The following is a 22,054-nucleotide window of genomic DNA, read 5'->3' as shown; positions in this document are numbered from 1 at the left end:
CTAGAGAGATGATGCCCTCCAGTTTTGGCTGAACCCTGTACACCCCGCCCCCAGCACCTTGGTCTGATTTTGACCCATCAGTGAACCAGACAGTGTCCTCTGCATGGTGTCAAACTGTTTTCCCACTGCTCCCTGCTTCCAATTATTGTATTGTAAGGCTTGTTGAAGCAGTTGGGAGTTGTTATGTAGTCAGGCGGTATTTCTCAAGCCATTCCTATATTTGCCTCACTATTTTAGTGTGTGGGTCTGGATATCCCAATGTGATCCAGTTTTTACCAGTTTTGAGTGTGTATGCACCAGCTGCTGCCTTCATCTTAACCCAAAGATGTAGTGGAGGCATGTCCAGCATGACTTACATCCCAGCGGTTGGTGTGCTACTAATTCTGCCTGTTGTGGCAAAGCAGGCCAGTTTGTGCACCTTAGCAAGCTCCTTAGCTGCAGCCTGCTGTTGTACATTCTTCCACGACACTACGGCCCCATAGGAGATCCTAAGTCTAACCACTGTTGTGTGTGTCCAGTGCATACATCAGGATCTTAGGCCCCAGTTTTTGCCACAAGGCCTTCTGGTACTCACTAGAGTACAATTTGCCTTGGAGCAGATGCTCTTAATGTGAAGGGTTCATGTTAGTTTCTCATCTAAGATTATTTCTAGATATTTCACTATCCCCTTCACAGATAGAGTTTCATTGAAAAGCTTTAGATGTGCTTCTTTGTGATTAGTACCACAACAGTCTTGTTAGGATTATCGTTTAGGTCCTATGTAATGTACCAGTCTAGCACAATGTCCAGTGCACCTTGTGCCATATTCCTAACTGTGTCAGCAAATTTGCCGGGTATTACTATGACAAGGTCATCTGCGTATCTGTGGCAAAAGCATTGTCTGTAATTTAGTTCCCCAATGAGTTCGTTCTCCAGTAGATTCCACAATAAAGTGGACAACACTCCTTGTGGACATCCTCTAGTGGTGTTAATTACTATTTTTTCATTCATCATGTGACCTCTACCCACCTTCCACTATGCATGGCCCTAGTCCACCTACATATAGTGGTCACTAGGTCATGCACCTCTGTTGACCTAACCATGGAATCAAAGGTTGTGTTACTAAAAGCCCCCTTGACGCCCAGGAAAATGCAGAGGGCTGTTTCTTGAATAGAAAGTGCTTTCTCCACCCTCCCAACAAATAGTTGGAGAGCTGTCTCACTTGATTTACCTGGTTATGTGTGTTAGTTTGAATGTAGAGGAGCCCTACTTAGCCTCCTCTCCCCGGCATGTACATTAACTCGACTGATTGGTCTCATATCCTTGGCCTTCGTATGATCAATTCTCCCTGGCTTTGGAATAAAGACAACCTTCACTGCCCTCCAGGCACTGGGAATGACTCCCACTGCTAGGCTAACCCTGAATAACATGCAGAGGACTCTTATAAGATTGTCTCCTATTTGTTTTAAGAGAGCTGGAAACATTCCATCTGGACCAGGTGACTTGACCGATTAGAATGTTGCCACCGCCCATTGGATTTTACTGAAATTGACACACTCCTTGGCTGATTCCCTGTCCTCTCTTTGAGTGCCTGAGAACCATTGTCTTTCAGGGGTCGCATTCGCTCTATGTTATCCGCCAGAGCATATTGAGGAAAATGAGTTTTGAGGAGCAGTTCCAGTGTCTCATGTGCTGTCTCTGTATTTTCCCCATCGTCCTTCCTCAATTAACCTCCTGGATTAGTTGGTACTCTGGTGAGGATTTTGTGAAGCCTGGCTTGAGATAAGCACCTTCCCATGCTGGTCACTTTAGAACCTTAAGAAACATTCTGAGATAAATATTACATTAATTATCAGTGAAAATATGATAAATTGCCATCATATGCAACTGTTACAGTAATTAAATACAAGGAAATATTTCTATACAAACAAACGTGTCATATCAGGTGAGATTGTAATTTCCTGCTCATTTACATGGTGCTTTAGGTTACTACGTAACACTTACCAAGTTTGAATTACAACCAATTGAACTTGACACATCTTGATCACACTGTATAATAGTTAATTTGTCAAAAAAATATCTAATACACATTTGATAAGGATAAGGGTGTAATGTAAAATATGCTGTCTTTTGGTGTATGGAATTGTGGAGTACATTTAGCTCTGGTCAAATTAATTGAGTAGTTCTAATCAAATTGTAGATATCCTGGATCCAGTTGAGTTCCGGTCAAACTATGTATTCACTGTACAGTTTGATGTATTGTTTATGCTTGTAGCAGTTTTGGCTTACATGTAGTACTATTTAGCATTATTGTAATCAGTGTTTATAAAATTAATTAATGAAAAACTATACAGGGCTCTATTTAACGCCTGAAGTTGGGCTGTACAGTTTGAAATATTACTGTTGAATTCAATTTTAGTGTTTTTCTATATAATATTTGTGAATAATTTTTTATAGCTGGAAAGTGACAAATTAGCAGTTGGCTATGCAACTGATTTTTTGAGAGATCAGTCAGCAAAGTTAGAATATTTGATTTGTTGCATCCTTTGTTTATTGCTGTCCCTCACTAATTTTGACCGCATTCATCTTTTGTTTGTCAATGAGTTTATGATTATGTTTAAATGTGTGACAAAAATTCTACTTGCCATCATAGCACTGACCGTGGGAAAGTCCTAAAATTGCTTAAAGATTCAAGTGCAAAAGTTACATGAATGTGAATTTAAATACTGCCTCACAGTTGTCGACCTTTTCTCACAGGAAACTAACCCCAATGGATAGTAGGTTATGGACATTTCTCTTGACTTAGAAGGAACATAGTTCACCAGAGCAAAATATTAAATGTATAGATTTTCATGTTTCAATGTTAAATGGGAAATGTTCAGTGACAATCAATCCTGTGCCTTTGATGGTAGATTCACATTACTATCTCATGTATAATATTTGAAAGTTTGAATGCATGACAGATTTTCAGTTACCTTCATTATTTGTTCAAATTAATTTCCAGTGGTGCTTACAAAGATTTGATACCATATATTGTAGTTTATAAAATTCATTTGTTTCTTCAAAAAATTGCCTCCAAAATTGAGGTGTGTTACACTCAAATTTAATATAACAAGTCCAGTGTTCTAGTCAAAATTCCCGGTTGCCTTAAATTGGCCATATATTCAATGCTGCAGGAAATCTATTTCTATCTAGTAACATTGGATTCAATTGGCAGAAGAAATGCACCATTGCAACGAACATGTTACAGAGATTCACAAGCTTTGTTGAGATATTTCTCTTGGAACACGAGCTGATTGCGTACAAATCATTCTGTCCTTCCTCCTCTCTCTTCAGGGATGACCTGACCTTGGCTTATTGGTTACTGTTGTTTCATGTTTTTGCTATTGACTGTGCACACTTGTTTGTGGTTGTGATATGCCATAGTCCCTAGAAGTACTCCCAATCTTGAAGACATGCAAAACAGCTTGTCTCACATCAAGCGAGTGTTCTGTTTTGCTATACTTCTAGTTCCCTGCAAGTAAGCAATCACTGAGTGAATACCTCAGTCATAGTAGTTACTGGATACCATACCATCCAGGCAAGCTACAAACTTTCGAGCTAAAGGAATACATACGTATATTGTTGTTGTATGATCTTATTTGTTCACTAGATATGTAACCACAGCAGTGTGCAGCTCTTGATGGAGTGACACTTGAATGCATTGCTCTTTTGTGACTGCATGCAAGCAGTACTGACACCATAACAACACCACTGCAAAATATTTCTGATCACTGCTGTAGCCTAGCAAAACACTCCAAATACTGTTATTTGCATATTTGCAGAGACTCTTTGAGCTGCTTGCTGCAACTTGTTTGCAGTACATATATGATCGCTATGCTTTACTGAGAAGGTACTACAAATATGGAACAATTTTTTTTCCTGATAAATTACAGACCAGCTAAGGTTTCACATTTATTTATGCTACTCCTTCTTCTGTACACATTTTTCTTTCCACGCACCTGACGTTCGGTTTCTATCTTGTCTTTTTGGAACTGTTATGCTGTGGAGAATTTACCAACTCAATCCTGTTTCTGTATTTGGTTTGGTTTTAAATATCTTGCTAATTTATACAAGCTTCTTGTAGGTCTTTGTGCACTCTTGTAAGGCATTGAGATTTTTTAATGGTTTTAGTACTGCTACACAGTTTTTCTTCTCAGTATGCTAAGACTCATTAACCTTGTGTGCCAAATTTTGTCTCCAGTTATTTTCCTACATATTTATCTATACTTCTGTATTGTTTCTGAATTTAAATGTTTGTGGTGGTTTTCTGTTTCCTAATATCTTTTCTTTTTGGTAATTTTCACTATCTTTTGTTGATTCTAAAATTAGTAATTGTGATACAGATGTGTATTCTGTGTGATACAGATGTGTATTTTGGCCAAATGACTACCTTGCAAGTTGGAGGTTCTGCAATTTTGGAGAATGAATTTTTACTATAAACATCTTCTGTTAATTCAAATGCAGAGTCCATCTTTTATAGTCTTCCTCTTGTGGTCCCATTTTCCCCACCATTTGGCTACATGACTTCTCATAGATCCTTAAATTTGTCTTCCCCTGACCCTCCCACACTTCGTATTTAGTTACCCATTACTGCTTCACTGCAGCTTATCAGAGGAGACGAGTAGTCATGCTTTTCCTACTGTTTTTCTTTCTCTCTGTTCTGTGGTTTCTCTACATTGTCAGCATTGCTAAATTATCTACAAGTTGAACAAACAATTTTGACATTATCAATTTTCTAACCAAGTAGTATTCAACTTCTGGTAGTAGATTCTGACAACTGCTCCATCTGTTCAATATTTACTTTTCTAGTATAGTCTGAAAGAAGAATGGAGTTAGTACATTGCCTTGGCTAAAGTCTGTTCTTATCTCAAACGAGGCTGTAGTTCTTTGAAGAAGACCCGTGTTGTCTTCTGTATTTCAGATTCTTTAAGAATTTTGAAATAAAGCAGTCTTGCTTGATAGTCATAAGCCTTCTAAAATGTTACAGATGTATTCCAATAGTATTTTGCTCCTTTAGTCCTCTATCAATTTGGCCTTCACAGGACGATCCTGTCCTAAGCCATCTCTGATATATCTTGTATTTTAGAATTCTGCTGTTGTCTCCTTGAACTTTTCATGGAATTTCATTGAATCTTATGTGAACATGGTTATCAGTTATTCTAGGCCAGGAATCTTACTTTTATTATTCAGTGGTAATGGTCAATTTCAACAGATATCTATGTCTGACTCCGGAATTCATCATCTTTTTGGAATTGTGCTTTGTTTCTGGCACACAAGCTGTCTGATATTCTCAAATCATATTATTGATGTCCTCGTATCTTTTTAGTGGTGTATGCTAAATGTCTTTTTCTTTGCAGTTTTCCTTTTTTCTTACATCTAGTCAGGCAGACATTCATAAATGAAAACATTTTCTACCAGGACTGATATGGAATGTACTTATTCAAAATTAATTTGGCAGTTGTACAATTCTCATGTGGTAGCTCAGTGTGATGTCTGAATCCTTTATAATTCCTTTTGAGGTAATACTTTTGAGGTAATACTTTTGTGTTAACCATGTTTACAAATTCCATTTTCTTTACAAGATGGGAGTCTTTGTAATCTGTATGCCTAGAAATTGGTAGTACTTCATGTACTAATTTCTATCAAAGTCATGTCATACTGCACATCTTAATATCAACTCCCCAAGCACTAGGCATGACATTTAATAACACTGACTTAGTTCATAGTAAGCTGTCACTTGAGAATGGCATAACAGTCAAAATTCCAGTTGTGAATAAATTCATTTAATAGCAGTTTGGGCAGATAATGTTCTCATCTCCATTCTGTGCCAGTCTGAGGATAAAAGTTTAATAAAATCTGTATGTTTTCCTCTGGAACTTCATCAGATGCTTCTCAACGTTGTTCTGAGGACTGTTTTACCTTCTGCATTGTTATCCTGATCTATTGGTGCATGTGCATTAATTATTGTGTACCTCTCACCCAAATATTGAATTATTGCAGGGAGAGAGACTTCTGGAGGTAATGAAAAATTTGGATTGTGGATTGTTTGGGGGAAGAGGCAAAACAGTGAGGTCATTGGTCTAATCGGATTAGGAAAGGATGGGGAAGGAAGTCAGCCATGCCCTTTCAAAGGAACCATCCCGGCATTTGCCTGGAGTGATTTAGGGAAATAATGGAAAACCTAAATCCGGATGGTCGGGTGTGGGATTGAACCGTTGTCCTCCCAAAAAATTTGGTACCGTTTGCAACATAATTGCCATTTATGAATGCAGAGCCTAGTTCTGTAGTAGTTTCGCGAATTTCTTCCAAGTGTTCTCTGTGAAGAATCTACAGTTCTCTGATTGTGGTATTTCTTCATCTGTGAATGTGATATTTTGTAATGCCAATTTTAACTTGTCCATTTACAATGTGTGAAACTATTTGGAGGTTGCCAATATTTATTAATGTTTGTATATTTAATGGTCCAACCCTGTATATAGTTCTGGGTGTGAACTTAAGGTTGGGTTTAGGAGTCACTCCTCACCTCTGCAAGTTGGTCTGGGCTGCCCAGAGCACAAAGGTCCAAATGTGTCACTTACGATGATGGATTCATCTGTCATTGCATGGCAGTTTTCATAATGGAAAAAAAGTGAAAGAAAATTTTACACAAAGTGTAAGTGCATAACAGATTAAAAATGTTATTGGTCACTTTCCTTTGTGAAGTGTCTAATAGGAAGTATGGCTACAACCAAATTACTGGCTTGCGTAGTTATTTACAGTACTGAAGACAGTGAGAAAATGGAGAATGAATTCTTACTAACATTCTGTTCCATTAACTGCAACAGTTTATCATGTCCTCTTTAATGATATTTTCAAGCCTAACATACAGCATTTTGTGGACCAATCACATGTTGGTGGGCGTTAATAGAATTCTATTGGCTGCCCGTTGTACCCATTCTCTAAATGTCCTCCGTGTTCTCAGTGGTATGTCGTGGGGAGCGGATCGAACCGTCCTACTTCGCCTATATCGGTCGATCGTCCGCCCCAAGCTGGATTATGGGAGCTTCGTATACTCCTCTGCACGGCCATCCATCTTACGCCGCCTCAACTCCATACAACATCGGGGTTTACGACTTGCGATCGGAGCGTTTTCTACTAGTCCCGTCGAGAGTCTTCATGCTGACGCTGGTGAGTTGCCACTCACCTACCGGCGCGATATACTGCTCTGTCGGTATGCCTGTCGGCTACTGGCAATGCCCGACCACCCGTCTTATCGTTCCTTTTTTGATGACTCTCTCGACAGTCAATACGGGTTGTATGTCTCTGCCCTGCTACCCCCTGGAGTTCGCTTTTGTCGCCTCCTTCAACACCTTAATTTTTCACTCCCTGCAACCTTTCGAGTGGGCGAGAGCCACACGCCACCTTGGCTCCAGGCTCAGGTTCGCGTCCACCTTGACCTCTGCTCGCTCCCGAATGAGGTTACCCCCGGTTCAGTCTACCACTCCCGTTTTATCGAACTTCGTTCGAAGTTCATTAATATGACCTTCATTTATACAGATGGCTCTAAGACAACTGACGGGGTCGGGTGTTCTTTTATTGTCGGGGCACAAAGTTTCAAATACCGGCTCCATGGCCATTGTTCGGTCTTCACAGCTGAGCTCTTTGCCCTCTACCAGGCTGTCCTTTACATCTGCCGCCACCGACATTCTGCATATGTTATCTGCTCCGATTCCCTGAGCGCTATCCAGAGCCTCAGTGATCCGTCCCCGGTTCACCCTTTCGTGCACCGGATCCAACGCTCTCTTCAGCAGCTGGTGGACGTCGGTTCAACGGTTAGGTTTATGTGGGTTCCTGGCCATGTTGGTATCCCTGGGAACGAAGCTGCAGATGCCGCGGCCAAGGCTGCGGTTCTCCAGCCTCGGACAGCTTCTTGTTGTGTCCCTTCGTCAGATTGTAGCAGGGTAATTTGTCGGCGCATTTTATCGCAGTGGCATGCCGATTGGGCTGCACTTACAGACAACAAACTTAGGGCCCTGAAACCTCTTCCCGTGGCTTGGACGTCCTCCTCACGCCCTTCTCGGCGGGAGGAGGTCGTTTTGGCCCGGTTACGAATTGGCCACTGCCGGTTCAGCCATCGCCATCTGCTGACGGCTGCGCCGGCGCCGTTCTGCCCATGTGGGCAATTGCTGACGGTCCGCCACATTATAACGGTCTGTCCGGATTTTAACACCCTTCGTCTTGATCTTGGCCTGCCATCTACTGTAGAAGCCATTTTAGCAGATGACCCACGAGCAGCTGCTCGCGTTCTTCATTTTATCAATTTGACAACCCTCTCCAAGGACATTTGATTCTGCTGTTTTCTTTTTTTAATCCTATGCCTGTCAGTCTGTCTTTTATCGTGTTTTCCGTTTCGTTGCTGTTTTAAACTTGTGACTCGCGGTGCATTCCTCACGTAGTCGGGGCGCTAATGACCGTTGAAGTTGTGCGCCCTAAAACCACAAAAAAAAAAAAAAAAAAAAAAAAAGAGTTCTATGTATTTACTGTCTCATCAGTTGTAAATCACTGGCCATTTCTTCAAATATTTCAGGTGGAAACCTCAACAAGATGTGCATCTGATAGTGCAAGGTAAGTTTTCATAATTCACTGCAGAACTTTTTCAGAAATATAAATTTTTGTTTATTAATTGTGAGAGTACTTCAGTTATAAAATGCACTACTGTAATGATTCATTAATACTATTCTTTGCAACAACCATTATGTGACTATTCCTACATAAATAGAGCAAATGTCTGATATCCATACAGGAAAATAAAAGTTCAGGTGGCATATCAGCAGCTGTATTTTGTTTAATGCAAAATGTCACATTAAATCACTTAAATTCAACACATTTATCTTGATGGGCACAAGCTAATATCATACTGCAGTAGAACAAGTTAGAAGAAAGGGTGAATGGCTATATATCCAAAAATTGGAGCTAATTCCCAGCCTTTCAGATTAACGAATATAGTGTTGAACACCTCTCTCAATGCAGTGCCACAGTGGTGCTCAGGTAACGCACAAGCTTGTAGTGGTTTACAGGCCACCATCAAGAAGAAATATAAGTAGCTGGTGCCACTTTCAGTAAGGCTGTGAAGACTTAACTGGTGAATCCTCATTCTCTTTGTTTCTCCTTCATCCTGGTGTGTTCCTGAAGGCTGTCCCATTCATTAGACACATTACAGGTGACAAGGTAATGCATAATTGGCAGCTCCAGGTCAACAGGTAGGGTTCTCATGTACCCTTTGATACAGGTCAGACCCAGAAGGGTGAGTGCCTGAGCTGTTACCTTCCCAAATGCCAATTGGTCCCTCTGTCAGGAGTTTGGGGGGGTGTGACCTGAGGTGCGAACAATCATTTACGGTGGGTGAATCCCCCTCTGAGGGGGTTCCCAGTTGGAAAAAGCATGCCATTGGAGATGTTGGCGATCATGGGGGATTCTTTTGCAATGTATCAATCACCATATTAGCGTGTGTCTACTAAACATAAACATAAACATAAACAGAATGAGGCTATAGATTTGAAGGCCCTCCCAAATGCACCTTGGTTCCTCATGGTATCACATACTGAAGAGGGTCATTTCTTTGCTACAGTTAATGCATGCCTTATTCTGGAAGGTGTTGCAGTTGGAGACTGTGAAATTTTTCTCATTTAGGAAAAAGATGGATGCAAACTTAATGCCCACATGCACTCAAAAATGGTTCAAATGTCTCTGAGCACTATGGGACTTAACATCTATGGTCATCAGTCCCCTAGAACTTAGAACTACTTAAACCTAACTAACCTAAGGGCAGCACACAACACCCAGTCATCACGAGGCAGAGAAAATCCCTGACCCCGCCGGGAATCTAAACCGGGAACCCGGGCGCGGGAAGCGAGAACGCTACTGCACGACCATGAACTGCAAATCCCACATGCACTCATTTTCTATCATTTGCTCGAGTAGTTTTTGCCTCAAAGATTAAGGGAGGCTGTGAAGTATTCACAGTCCAACCATACATTCCAAACCAGATGCGTTCGTACAAGTGTCAACATTATAATAAAACGTGTATCCAGTCAAAACATGGCCAACTGTGTTACTTTTGGTAGAGATGCTCACGAGGGCAGCTGTTCGCCTCCTCTCTGCTGTATCAATTGTAATCCCGTGAATATCCCAAGTGTCTTAATGAGCAAGCATCCAGGAGATCTGATTGAAGGCCACCAAACCCCACCCTGTCACTTGCAATTGTTAGTTAGTCAAAATCCGTGCATTTTACCATCTGGCATTTACAGTACCATTTTTGCTATGCCGTCCGTAACGGAGGATATGCCCACCAAGACTTCCAACTTCAAGTCAGTGTTTCAGTAGTGAAATCACACAGGTCACAATAGCATCCCTGTCTCGTACTACAGCTACGCAACAAGGAATCAGATCTTTACATTTGGTGGCGAAATCACGTGCTACACAACTGTCAGGCTGAAAGGACAAAAGCAATACTCCTGCAAAGACTTTCTACAGCTAAAAACATACTCTTCATCTGTCAACTAGAAAGTTCTAAGAACTATAACAAAAACAAATGGTCTTCTCCTTCCCTGACTTGGAGATCCACGTCAGTGGTGTTGGCATACATAACCTTACCTGGCTGACCTCCATTTTGCTGGTGCCCACTGCTTACCGATTTTCTGCCGTGGAATTCAGACTGACCCAGGGAGAGTGCCAATATGTTTGTTGATCTCATGGAACAGGATTCTCCAGCCTCTTCCCCCTGTAACAGTGGATTTTTGAAGGCTGGCACTCAGCAGCCACCAAGGTGACTAATCTTCATTTGTTCCCTCTTCCCCAATCCCCATTATGACTTCTCCAATGGAAAATTCATGGCATTAGATCCCAGGAGGGCTTAAAGCTGCTCTTGGAATTGCAGTGTCCACTTGTTTTCTGCTTCCAAGGAAAAAAAATTATCCTCTCAACCCATTTGACCTTTCATGTTTCTTTCTGGTCCTCTGTGACCTTTACCTCCAAGGACAGCATTCCACCTCATGTGGGAGCCATGCTGGCCATCCATCTCATTTAACATGCGACCGCTAGCTGTTGCAGTCAGCTTTGCCCTTCCTCATTTCACCTTTTCTCTTTGCAACATCTACACCTCTCCATCATTTGCTGTTACCAAGTCGGACTTACCCTAGCTCATTGGTCAGCTCCCTCACTCCTTTTTGCTGCTTGGCAACTTCACTGCCCACCATCTGCTTTGGGGCTCTTAGAGAACCTGTCCAAGAGGTTCCCTCTTAGCTGACCTTCTGAATCATCTCTTACCACTAGAGCACCCACGTTCCTTTCAGATTCCATGCACATTTCTTACCATTTGGACTTCTCGTTCTGCACTGTCCAGCTCACCTGTCATCTTTGGAATGTTTGTTCTTATAGGACAACTATCGAAGGATTTCCACCCAGTAATCCCCAAACAGCTTTTAGAGTTTAGCCAAGAGACAAAATCCAATAATAAGTTAACTTGGCAATACAACTTAAGATCATTTACAAAAACCTTTAAGAATGATGACAGTTGGCACCATAAAATCGGAAAACATTAAGAGCAGCAATAAACTAAAAAACATTAATAATAATGGCAACTTGGCACCATAAAATAAGAGAAATTTATTCTGCAAGAACAAATTACAATGGTGCTTTAAAAGATTTTACGCCACAGACCAAGATCCAATAGTAAGTTAACTTGGCATTTACAATTTAAAATCATTTATATAAAAGACGTTTGAGAAAGATAATGGCACTTGGCACCATAAAATAAAAGAAGCGCAACACACAACCGATAAATATAATAACAAAATAATAATTTGATACAACCAAAGGGCAAGGGAAACTCCAAACGCAATCACAGACGATCGAGCTCGCACACTTCAGAGCCTTCCCACTAGAAACGGTCCCAGAAATAAATGCTGAGAGCTCCCCGACATGCCTCCCACAACTGCCCATCACTTACGCACCTTGGTTATGTTCTGTATCACACGACAGATAATATCAACACAAGATAAAATTCAAAAATAAAATAACAATATAACATCCCGACAGCACATGATAACCACAGCGCCGTTAACTCAGGCGCTCTTAACAGGTGCCAGAAGCCAACACACACAAATCTTAATAAATAAAACAATAAATGCCAAGCGCACATGAATAGTCAAACCACAGTCTTAGAAGTGCCTTAACAACACCAAATGCGACTATTCCACCAAGTTAATAATAACACAGTGAGATAAAAATGCGGAACATACCACTAAATGCTGTGACACAAACCAAATTGACGAGATCGTGTTGTTCAGGTCTCAGAAGACCATATATACTAATCAGAAGTAATTCACTATGCGTATACTGTCCAAAACCGCCTTCCTTAGGCAGACTTAACCTAACATGTCAAATGCCAAATATACCATACATGAACGCAACTCCTTCAAAAAGGAACATACAGGCACCACCAAAGGTTACGCTCAGCAGACCGGGTGGGTAATGACCCACTCCACGGTATAAACAAAAGATACTCCAGTTGAGCAAATAAATTAGTACCAATGAATATCGTAATGTGCCACACACACACACAGCATAAACTTCCAATAACACCGTCCCACATCAGAATGAAGTTCAGAAACCGCAGCTGGAGCTTCCAGCGGAAATTCTGACGAGCCAACCGAGCTTACACCCTAACCTGGCAGACGACTCCAAAATTTAGCAACTAGTTGCCTCCGGGCCAGAGTATCACAGGACCCCACCGGCCCTCCACATCGGACAGGCAGGCAGAACAAGTGCACCGACGCCAATTAATCACCACCGCATGGCCAGCACAGCGGCGAGTTGATCCACCCCAGACCACTCTGCTCATATTGCAAGGTACAACCACCTTAGCGCTAGTCACCAGCAGGTCAGGCAGAGTGAACTTCACGTTCTGTGCAATATCCAGAAACCGACTACCCTCTCACTTTCCGCCAGCCACCACGAACACACGCCGGCGCCATAATAGCAAATCACCACCGGAGCGCCACCCGCACTAGAACAGCGAACTATATCGATTATAGTGCGCGCTCTAAACAAGATCACATGATAGCGGCGCGCGCCGTATCAACCTGGAATGACCCACTCTCTCTGACACATATTCAAGTGATCACTTCCTGTGTGCTATCCATGCGCCGACTCCTACCCCACCTGAGTGCAAATCCAATTGGCAAATTTCTACATCTACATTATACTCCGCAAGCCACCCAACGGTGTGTGGCGGTGGGCACTTTACGTGCCAATGTCATTACCTCCCTTTCCTGTTCCAGTCGCATATGGTTCGCAGGAAGGACTGCCGGAAAGCCTCCGTGCATGCTCAAACCTCTCTAATTTTACATTCGTGATCTCCTCGGGATGTATAAGTAGGGGGAAGCAATAATATTTTCGATACCTCATCCAGAAACGCACCCTTTCGAAACCTGGACAGCAAGCTACACCGTGATGCAGAGCGCCTCTCTTGCAGGGTCTGCCACTTGATTTTGCTAAACATCTCCGTAACACTATCATGCTTACCAAATAACCCTGTGATTAAACGCGCCACTCTTGTTTGGATGTTCTCTATCTCCTCTGTCAACCTGACCTGGTGTGGATCCTACACTGATGAGCAGTACTCGAGTATAGGTCGAACGAGTGTTTAGTAAGCCAGCTCCTTTGTTGATGGACTACATTTTCTAAGGACTCTCCCAATGAATCTCAACGTGGCACCCGCCTTACCAACAATTAATTTTATATGATCATTCCACTTCAAATCGTTCCATACACATACTCCCAGAAATTGTACGGAAGTAACTGCTACGAGTGTTTTCCACTGCCAAAACCTTTTGTATGAATATTTGGCTGCGTAATGAGTTTCTTACACCATCTTTACATCTTGCACCTTTCGTTCTTCCATTCATTGAAACTTGAAAATTCCTGTTGCTAATATCTGATAGGAAACTTACTTGGTCCTCCCATGTATTCTTACCTGGCTGTACATGGTACCCAGTTCCTCAGTGTCCTACATCTCCTAAGTGGTGCTTCCAGGGGAGTGGATCAGACCACCCTCCTCCATTTTTTTTAAATCCCATGTCCATTCATAACTAGACTGTGGGTGTTTAGTTCATTCCTCTTCACTTCTGTTCATCATTTGCTGTCTTAACACACTCCACCATCATAGAATATGTTTCACCACTGGTGGCTTTTATGCGAGCCCGGTTGAGAGTCTATGCAGAAGATGCTGAACAACTAGTCATACTGGCATGATGTCCTCCTCAGTGGATAGGCATGCCGTTTCTCTTTCACGCCTGACCACTCATCTTATTCCCTCTTATCCTCATGGTTGTGAACCCTTCGCCACCTTGGCTTCATGTAGCAGCTCATATTCATTGTGGACGTCATTTTCTTCACTTTTATAAGCAAGACTCACTATAGGAAAAAATGCATAAATAATATGGAGTAATCTGTCGTCGAGGTACAAAATTCATTACAATATTACACTACACGAATTGTACTGACCGGCAGTTGGTTCACCAGTTGATAACTCAAAAATTTTATCAGTATTATGCACCATCACTTGTCGCTCTGAGAAACCTAGTAGCCATCCTATTAAATATTTGTGACTGAGGTCCGCAATGTGTTTTGTTTCTATCTTTGATTTAAACATATTAACGTTTGCCTTCACCTCATACCTCAAATCCCTTAACAAAACGTTTCAAGTATACATATGAATTGTCAGTGTTGCAAGTGCCAAGAGGTATTGACACAACTTCCCAATTCTCTAGATGCAATTTATTATTAATTCAGTGACGTTAGCTATGCTGTCGTATGTTTCCAGTCAGTCAATGCTGTACATCGCTACCCCCTGCACATATATTGGAGGAAAGTAGTTTGCTTTCAATTGAAACCAATTAGGATTAGTGTGAACATAAGTACATCGCAGATTCAAATGACGTGGAGACTTGCATACTGCTTGTTTTTATGCTTGTTTTCGGGAAAAATATCATGCAGAAATATCCTCAGAGGTATGAACTGAAGTCATGGTAGCGTCGAACATTGTACATCAGCTGGTTCCTATTGGTGAAGTGACAACACAGTTCTTCAGGTGGCCTTAAATCACCAAGAACTCCATACCCCAAACAACATCTAAATTGACAGTTCCATGTTTCTTGGATTTCAACATTGTCGTAGGCAATGTATCCTTTATAAACACGCTGTAAAATCTCGTGATTTTAAGTTTGCTGACGAGTTTAACCAGATCTGTGTTATTAAGGTCATATTATGCCTTTCAGCTGCTTGTAATTACTTTTCGCTTTTTCGGGCGTTCTGTACTGCTTGAATTATATCAGCTCTCCTAGCTAATGAATCCAGTAGCTGACAGCCCATCAAATGCAGGTATCAGAAACAGAATTATTCCACCAGCTGTCTTTGACATTTGTAGGAATGTGGGCGTTTTACCACATTATTTCCTTCCTTCTTTCTGCCTAAAGGCACCGTTTGCAGCTGTCACCAATTTTTTAAATATCCCATAGGCTTTTCCTCTTCTTTAGTATACAGTGAACTGAATTCAGTAATGCTTGAAGGTTAGTCCAGTACCCAATTTAAGTTCGAGCAAACATTGCCTTATCAACCACATATTCAGAAATAGCTTGTGCTGCATGAATATCTGTTCCTTGACATACCTGTGTAGCCTTATCAATGAATATTTGCTCTGCAATATGGTGATCTTTGTCTGTAGTGTAGGCAATGATGTGCACTTTGTATACATTGTCCAATGCATTAAAGCCCTTATCACCATAAGCTAGGTGCTATTTTAGTTTTGTTCCAGCTCCACAGAAATTGTATCCAGAGATATACACTTCTGATGGCAGATTCTCGAGAATACCACCTCCAACTTTGTTGATACGTTTCGTAGCACTCATGTCACACTACTGCATGGTTTCAGCTTTGCTTTTCGAATTACATAGCAAATTGTGGGTGTTCACTCAGCTGTTGAGCTTTGATGAGAAACTAAGCCATTTCATCAATGCCCTGTTCCTTTGACATCATATGACCCGCTCTATGAGGAACATAATGGGTTCAAAGCTTTCCTGTAATTTCTTTGTGACTTCAATAGGTTTGCTCTTAATTCTGTGGTGAATAATGCGATTATACTCGTCAATGATTTTTGGCTGTATGTTCAGCCATTTGCACATACATTGAAGATTAAATTGCTTCCACATTCCATTTTTGATGGTCCAGTTCAACCATTTGGCAATACTAGTTTCCAAATATGAGAATGTTGAGTAGTGGTTTATCCCACTTAATTCGAATTCTGCTTTGAAATGTCTATCATAAAATTCACTTCCATCATATGTCTTCAAGGTTGATAGACAGTCGATTTAGTCCTGTCTGCAACAACTGTTCAGAAACCTCTCAAACCTCCTTCTCTGTCTTTACATTCAAAGGTAAGGCCCAAGCGGAATTGGAACGTGTCTGTGGCTGCGAGAACGTACTTGACGCCATTATTTGATTGTAAGTAGTTTTGCATATCCAAGAGATCAGTCTGCCATGCATAATCCATTCCTCGTATTATCAGATATATTCTGCATGCAGGTCTGTAAAGCTCATGAACAACTCTCTCCACACTTACTCGACGATGCATAATTTTCATAGCCCAGGTAAGATCGATAATATTTTGTTCATGTGATCTGCAAACTCTTCACCAGCTAAAGCTGTAAACAGTCGTAATCGATCTATGATTCCATTTAGTTACCATAATTTATATATTCTAGATGTAGACTGTTTAGTGTTTCAGGCCGAACTTCGACTATTTTACCTGCACTAGGTGGAGCTGCTAATGCTGGTTCAGTTAAAATCCTGTATTTGTCGCTCTATGAGACTTCCATTCATCCTTTTGGGGTTTTACATGCGTTGGTCTTATGTGATATTGGACCACATGTTTTTATAGTTTCAGGGTATATTTTTAACAGTCGACATTTTCGAAATTATTAACTGTAACAGCCTAGGCAATCTTTCAAATTCCTTGTTCCCAATTCTTATTGCCTTCTTGGTTAAACATATTGAGTGCTTACCTAACAAATACGGTTTTGCCCTGATGACCCCATATGTTCTTTCTTAACTCAGCACTCCTCCTCCTCCTGTTTCTGGTTTCATCCATAGTCCATGACAGCTCTTTCAGCCTGTCAACTTTCACGAAAGTAACTTCTGTCAAATTGTCTTCCACACCCCAGTTTTTAGCATTACACTTCTTTGACAACATGCTGCTGCATACTAATCCATTTTTGAGACAATTTACAACTTACGTATATTCTGAGACAGTCGGTGGTGATGGGCGTGAAGTGCCTTAGCTATCACATTCTTGTTCCACATATGCGTTAGTTTTACATTGACTCCTTCAATTTTCTCGTTGACACACAGGTCATATTGCTGAATTTGAGCAATCAACACCTCACCATTCATAGCACCTTCCTTGACAAGACATTCAGTTCCATTACTTTAGTGTTGATTACCTCCATTTTTTTTGTCAAACGCACGTGCTTTGCATCCTCCGAATGAATGTGCAACACATGTGTAAATTTGTACATAGTGGCCGGCCGCTGGTGGCCGAGCGGTTCTGGCGCTACAGTCTGGAACCGCGCGACCGCTACGGTCGCAGGTTCGAATCCTGCCTCGGGCATGGATGTGTGTGTTGTCCTTAGGTTAGTTAGGTTTAAGTAGTTCTAAGTTCTAGGGGACTTATGACCTCAGCAGTTGAGTCCCATAGTGCTCAGAGCCATTTGAACCATTTTTGTACATAGTGTACAATATACTGACAGGTGCGTTTTGGTGCACTGCCTTTTTGAAGAATCATTTTGAAGTTTTGACTCTCATTCAATTTAGTAGTTTCATCTGTAACCAGCAAGCTATACTGAGAGTTACTCCAGCAATCCTCACATATAACGAATTCATTGAGTGCCATGTCAGTTCCTACATGTACTTGGAAAATATGCTTTAAATTCAGATTGTCCTGTTCGATTGTTATAAGGTTGGTGCATCCCAGACCAACAGCTTTGGTATGCTTAAGTATGTCTCACTCAAATAAATTATATTCACTTCCGTGTGGCGAGCTAAGCAGAAATGTCGGTGGATATCCTAATTTTCCAGAGAGATGTTGCCAAAAATGAATATGCTGTTTGGTTTTACGTTTTCAGGTGGTGGAATATCACAGCTTTTGCTGGCAGTTTAGTATGTTAGGACCTTAACTCCATGCAAAATCCCCTGCAGTAGCTGATATTTTGATTGAAACAGAATTTTTGAAAAATATATACATGTTCTAAGTGGACTCCCACAGGATATGTCAACAGTGTAAAAAGTAATTATTTTCCGCAGCATGAAACCCCAATAACCAAAGCACCTCTAATATCAGGAAGTAATGGTCCATTCGTCTCGTTCTTCAGGTTTCTACCTTCATCACTGCAGGACCAATCATTTAAAAACCCTTGTGGTGAGACTGTTTCGTCCACTTGGTTATAGTGGTAACTGTTTATTTACATTGAAATGAAATGGAGGGTTTTTATAAACTCTTGCTTACAGCTGGGTATATAAACAAACTTAAATTAGATCGTAATTCAGTGCCCACATCTGGTAATGATGATTCATATATTTCCACTTCCATCAATGCACAGAATGCATCATGGAGTCGAGCCATGGTAGTTTCCAATGAGTGAAGATTTTGGCAAGCTATCGACAGTAAATTACTTGTAGAATATGTGACTGCCATCTTTGCCAACACTCTAGCTCATCCTTCTACCACATTTCATTAAAATGTTAAAAATCAGCTCCTGTAGATCTGTGCTCCCTCTGTTAAATATTTTAACTGCACCAACTCTATCCCCTACAGAGATGGTATGATCACCTGGTAACATCAGGGGAGAACAAACTTTTCTGTGGAACAAGGCTGACATCTGCTTTGAGACATTGCATTGTCAGTGTCATTGATGCAAAGCGAATATTACTTTGTCATCACGAAATCGATGGTTTTCAAGAAATTCCTTTTACTAGAACTTCCTATTCGATATTACACTGACAGTAACATGCTTGCACCCACTGGTATTCAAAAAGTAGGTTTGATTGAACAGCGCCGGCCGCGGTGGTCTCGCGGTTCTAGGCGCGCAGTCCGGAACCGTGCGACTGCTACGGTCGCAGGTTCGAATCCTGCCTCGGGCATGGATGTGTGTGATGTCCTTAGGTTAGTTAGGTTTAAGTAGTTCTAAGTTCTAGGGGACTAATGACCACAGCAGTTGAGTCCCATAGTGCTCAGAGTCATTTGAACCATTTTTTGATTGAACAGCATTATGTTGACACCAGATGCCTGCTGCTGCAACGACTTCACCTTTGCTTCAAGGAAAGCATATAGTGTTTGTTAGAAGCTTAATTGCTCATTTTCTCTGTTCGTCAGCATTAATACTTTAATTGGCTCACAATGGGGACTTTTGATGCATGACTTGACGTCCTTATCCTTTGATGTTTGTCACAAGTGAGCGAATTATTTATCAATTGCAGTAAGTATATTTTCGCGACATCTACTACTATTATAGTTGTAATGGTATTATTATTTTGCTTCAAATCCCGTATTTTGTGCACGTGTGTGTATTTATCAGGCACATTTATAAGCTTTATAAACTGTGTGGTCCATAGAACCACTGGCTGAATAGCATCACTCCTTTGTTTTGTGTTACTTGCAGCACTTAGATCGCCCAATCCAGTGGAAGCTCTCATAGTAGCAGCAGTATTGTCTGTGTTCCTTACCTTCAACTCCTATACTTCGTATATGTCTGTTTATTTACCATGCCAACTCTGGTATGGACAGATATAGTAATTGCTGTGTTCAGATGTGAATGAAGTTGGTGATTGTTCGCTCACAGCTCCAGGTAGTGTTGTCCACCAATTGGTCCACTGCTGCGGTCACCTTGGGTACTGCCCATACTGAGATTGACCTCTAACTTGGTCCGCAGCTCGTGGTCGTGCGGTAGCGTTCTCGCTTCCCGCGCCGGGATTCCCGGGTTTGATTCCCGGCGGGGTCAGGGATTTTCTCTGCCTCGTGATGACTGGGTGTTGTGTGCTCTCCTTAGGTTAGTTAGGTTTAAGTAGTTCTAAGTTCTAGGGGACTGATGACCATACACCAGAGCCATTTGAACCTCTCACTTCTGGTAGAGTGGGAAGTCATTCCAGCGTGTGGGTGGCAGTGAAAGAATTTCCATGTTGCTGATCGGAGAGCCTGCTAAGTTCGTCTGATGAACAATTTGATTTCTGTCTATGGCTCATGAAATCCATGAGCCTGATGAAGTCGCATGCCATGTTCCAGAGAAAGCCTCTCAGTGTGCAAGACAGGACAGAGGGTAGTAATACTGGTGATTGGAAGCTCCGGTGTTAGGTGTGTAATGGCACCATTTAGAGAAACGACTGTATAGGAGGGGAAGGAATCCAATGTGCATACTGGGAGGAGTCTTTACAGATAAGAAATGGGTGCTTCTGGATGCCATGAGAGACATGGAATAGCCAGCAGTAGGTGGTGGCTCACGTTGGTGCTAACAATATGTGCCACATTGGATTGGAAGAGGTTCTCTCAGGTTTCAGGTGACTGGCTAGTAAAGACTGCCAGTTTGTGTGCGAGATGAAGGCAGAGCTCACCATCTGAAGCATCATGGGCAGAACTGAAGGTGGTTGTTTTATACAGAGTGGAGTGAAGGCTGAATCAGAGTCCCAGACAGTTCTGCAGCTTTGTAGGTTGCAGATTCCCCAACTAGCGTCAGAAGGTGGTGGATTTACGGATTCAGCTAAATGGCTCAGGTGTCAACTACACAAAGGAAGCAGTTCCACGAGTATGCGGATGTGTAGAGGGGACTGGGCTTTTTTTTAAATTAGAGGGTCTCAGGTAAGTGCAGGAAATGCTTCAGTTTCAAAGGCTGCAAGTAGAACACCGAAAGAGGGTAGATACAACACAGTAAGTATCGTAGCTGTAAATTGTTGTAGTTGCATTAGAAAAGAACGAGGGCTCAAAGTGCTAACAGAAAGCACTGAATCTCAAATCGTTATAGGTATTTAAATAAGTTCAGCTGAAATTTTTTTAAGAGACCTAAGCATGTTCACAAAGAATAGATGAAATACATTTGGTGGTGTAGTTTACCTTGTAGTAAAATTTAAGTAGATAGCTCCTGTGAGGTAGTAAGGGTAGCGATCAATTAAAAGTTCTGATCTCAGATGTCATGGTCTATCTGTAAAACTGCCTCTTCCTGACGTTTCGTTGCCTACTGCAGCCAACATCTTCGAAGGTGAGTAAACAATGGCTGCCAGGCCATGGATTTCCCGTTTATATAGTGTGCATAGAGGGCACCAACATATATCACGTGGGGCAGACTATAAGTCTATCTCTGACTAACATCATGTAATCGATCGTCACATCATTGGAACAAAGTCGACCACAATATCCTGTCTAACTTTAAGCCGTCCTCTTTTGTGATGAAATCATTGTGGTGTTCCAGAATTTCTATAGCTTTCCTATACATACGTGCATAATAATCGATGTTCTGGCTAACACGCTTGTCTCACTAAATTTTATTTCATGACCACCTTCCTTAAAAACATGTTTCGGTACAGCTGATTTGTCGGTATATCCCAGTCTACAGTTCCTTTTGTGTTCGGTTGGCCAAAACTTTCCCAATACAGTCCGTAATATTGTGAATAAATGGAAGAAAAACTTTTCCAGCTGACAGTTGTTGCTGCATGTTGTCACATACTTTTCTTCTGGGATGAAGTGCTCGCTTGATGTCGTTGTCGGCGTATCCATTTTTCTTACCAGCCATTCGTAAATGATTTAGATCAACTTGAAAATAAACTTACTAGCTCTGTCCACCAATGTTTTAATGACACCTCTCTTCTTCCTGGGATGATGGTTCGAATGCTTATGGAGGTAATAGTCGATGTGTGTTTCTTTTGTATACACCTTATGCCCTAGAATCCCATTGCC

General features: G+C 41.5%; 1 protein-coding gene across 10 annotated transcripts in view; it reads left to right on the top strand.

Annotated features, from left to right (window-relative positions):
- LOC126212926 (zinc finger protein 708-like) overlaps nt 1–22,054 on the top strand; it is a 126,914-nt gene that overhangs the window by 81,104 nt on the left and 23,756 nt on the right. For 9 of the 10 annotated variants that reach the window (XM_049940438.1, XM_049940442.1, XM_049940441.1 and 6 more), the window contains one exon: nt 8,588–8,625. The exons of the other annotated variant lie outside the window; for it this stretch is intronic. In XM_049940438.1, the coding sequence (XP_049796395.1) occupies nt 8,588–8,625 (38 nt within the window). The remainder of the gene's footprint in view (nt 1–8,587; nt 8,626–22,054) is intronic. 10 annotated transcript variants of the gene reach the window in all.

The sequence above is a fragment of the Schistocerca nitens genome, chromosome 11 (genome assembly GCF_023898315.1).
Source record: "Schistocerca nitens isolate TAMUIC-IGC-003100 chromosome 11, iqSchNite1.1, whole genome shotgun sequence".
In the NCBI taxonomy this organism is placed as follows: Eukaryota; Metazoa; Arthropoda; class Insecta; order Orthoptera; family Acrididae; genus Schistocerca; species Schistocerca nitens.
Note: the sequence above shows the minus strand (reverse complement) of the source record. Positions and strands in the feature narration are given on the sequence as shown.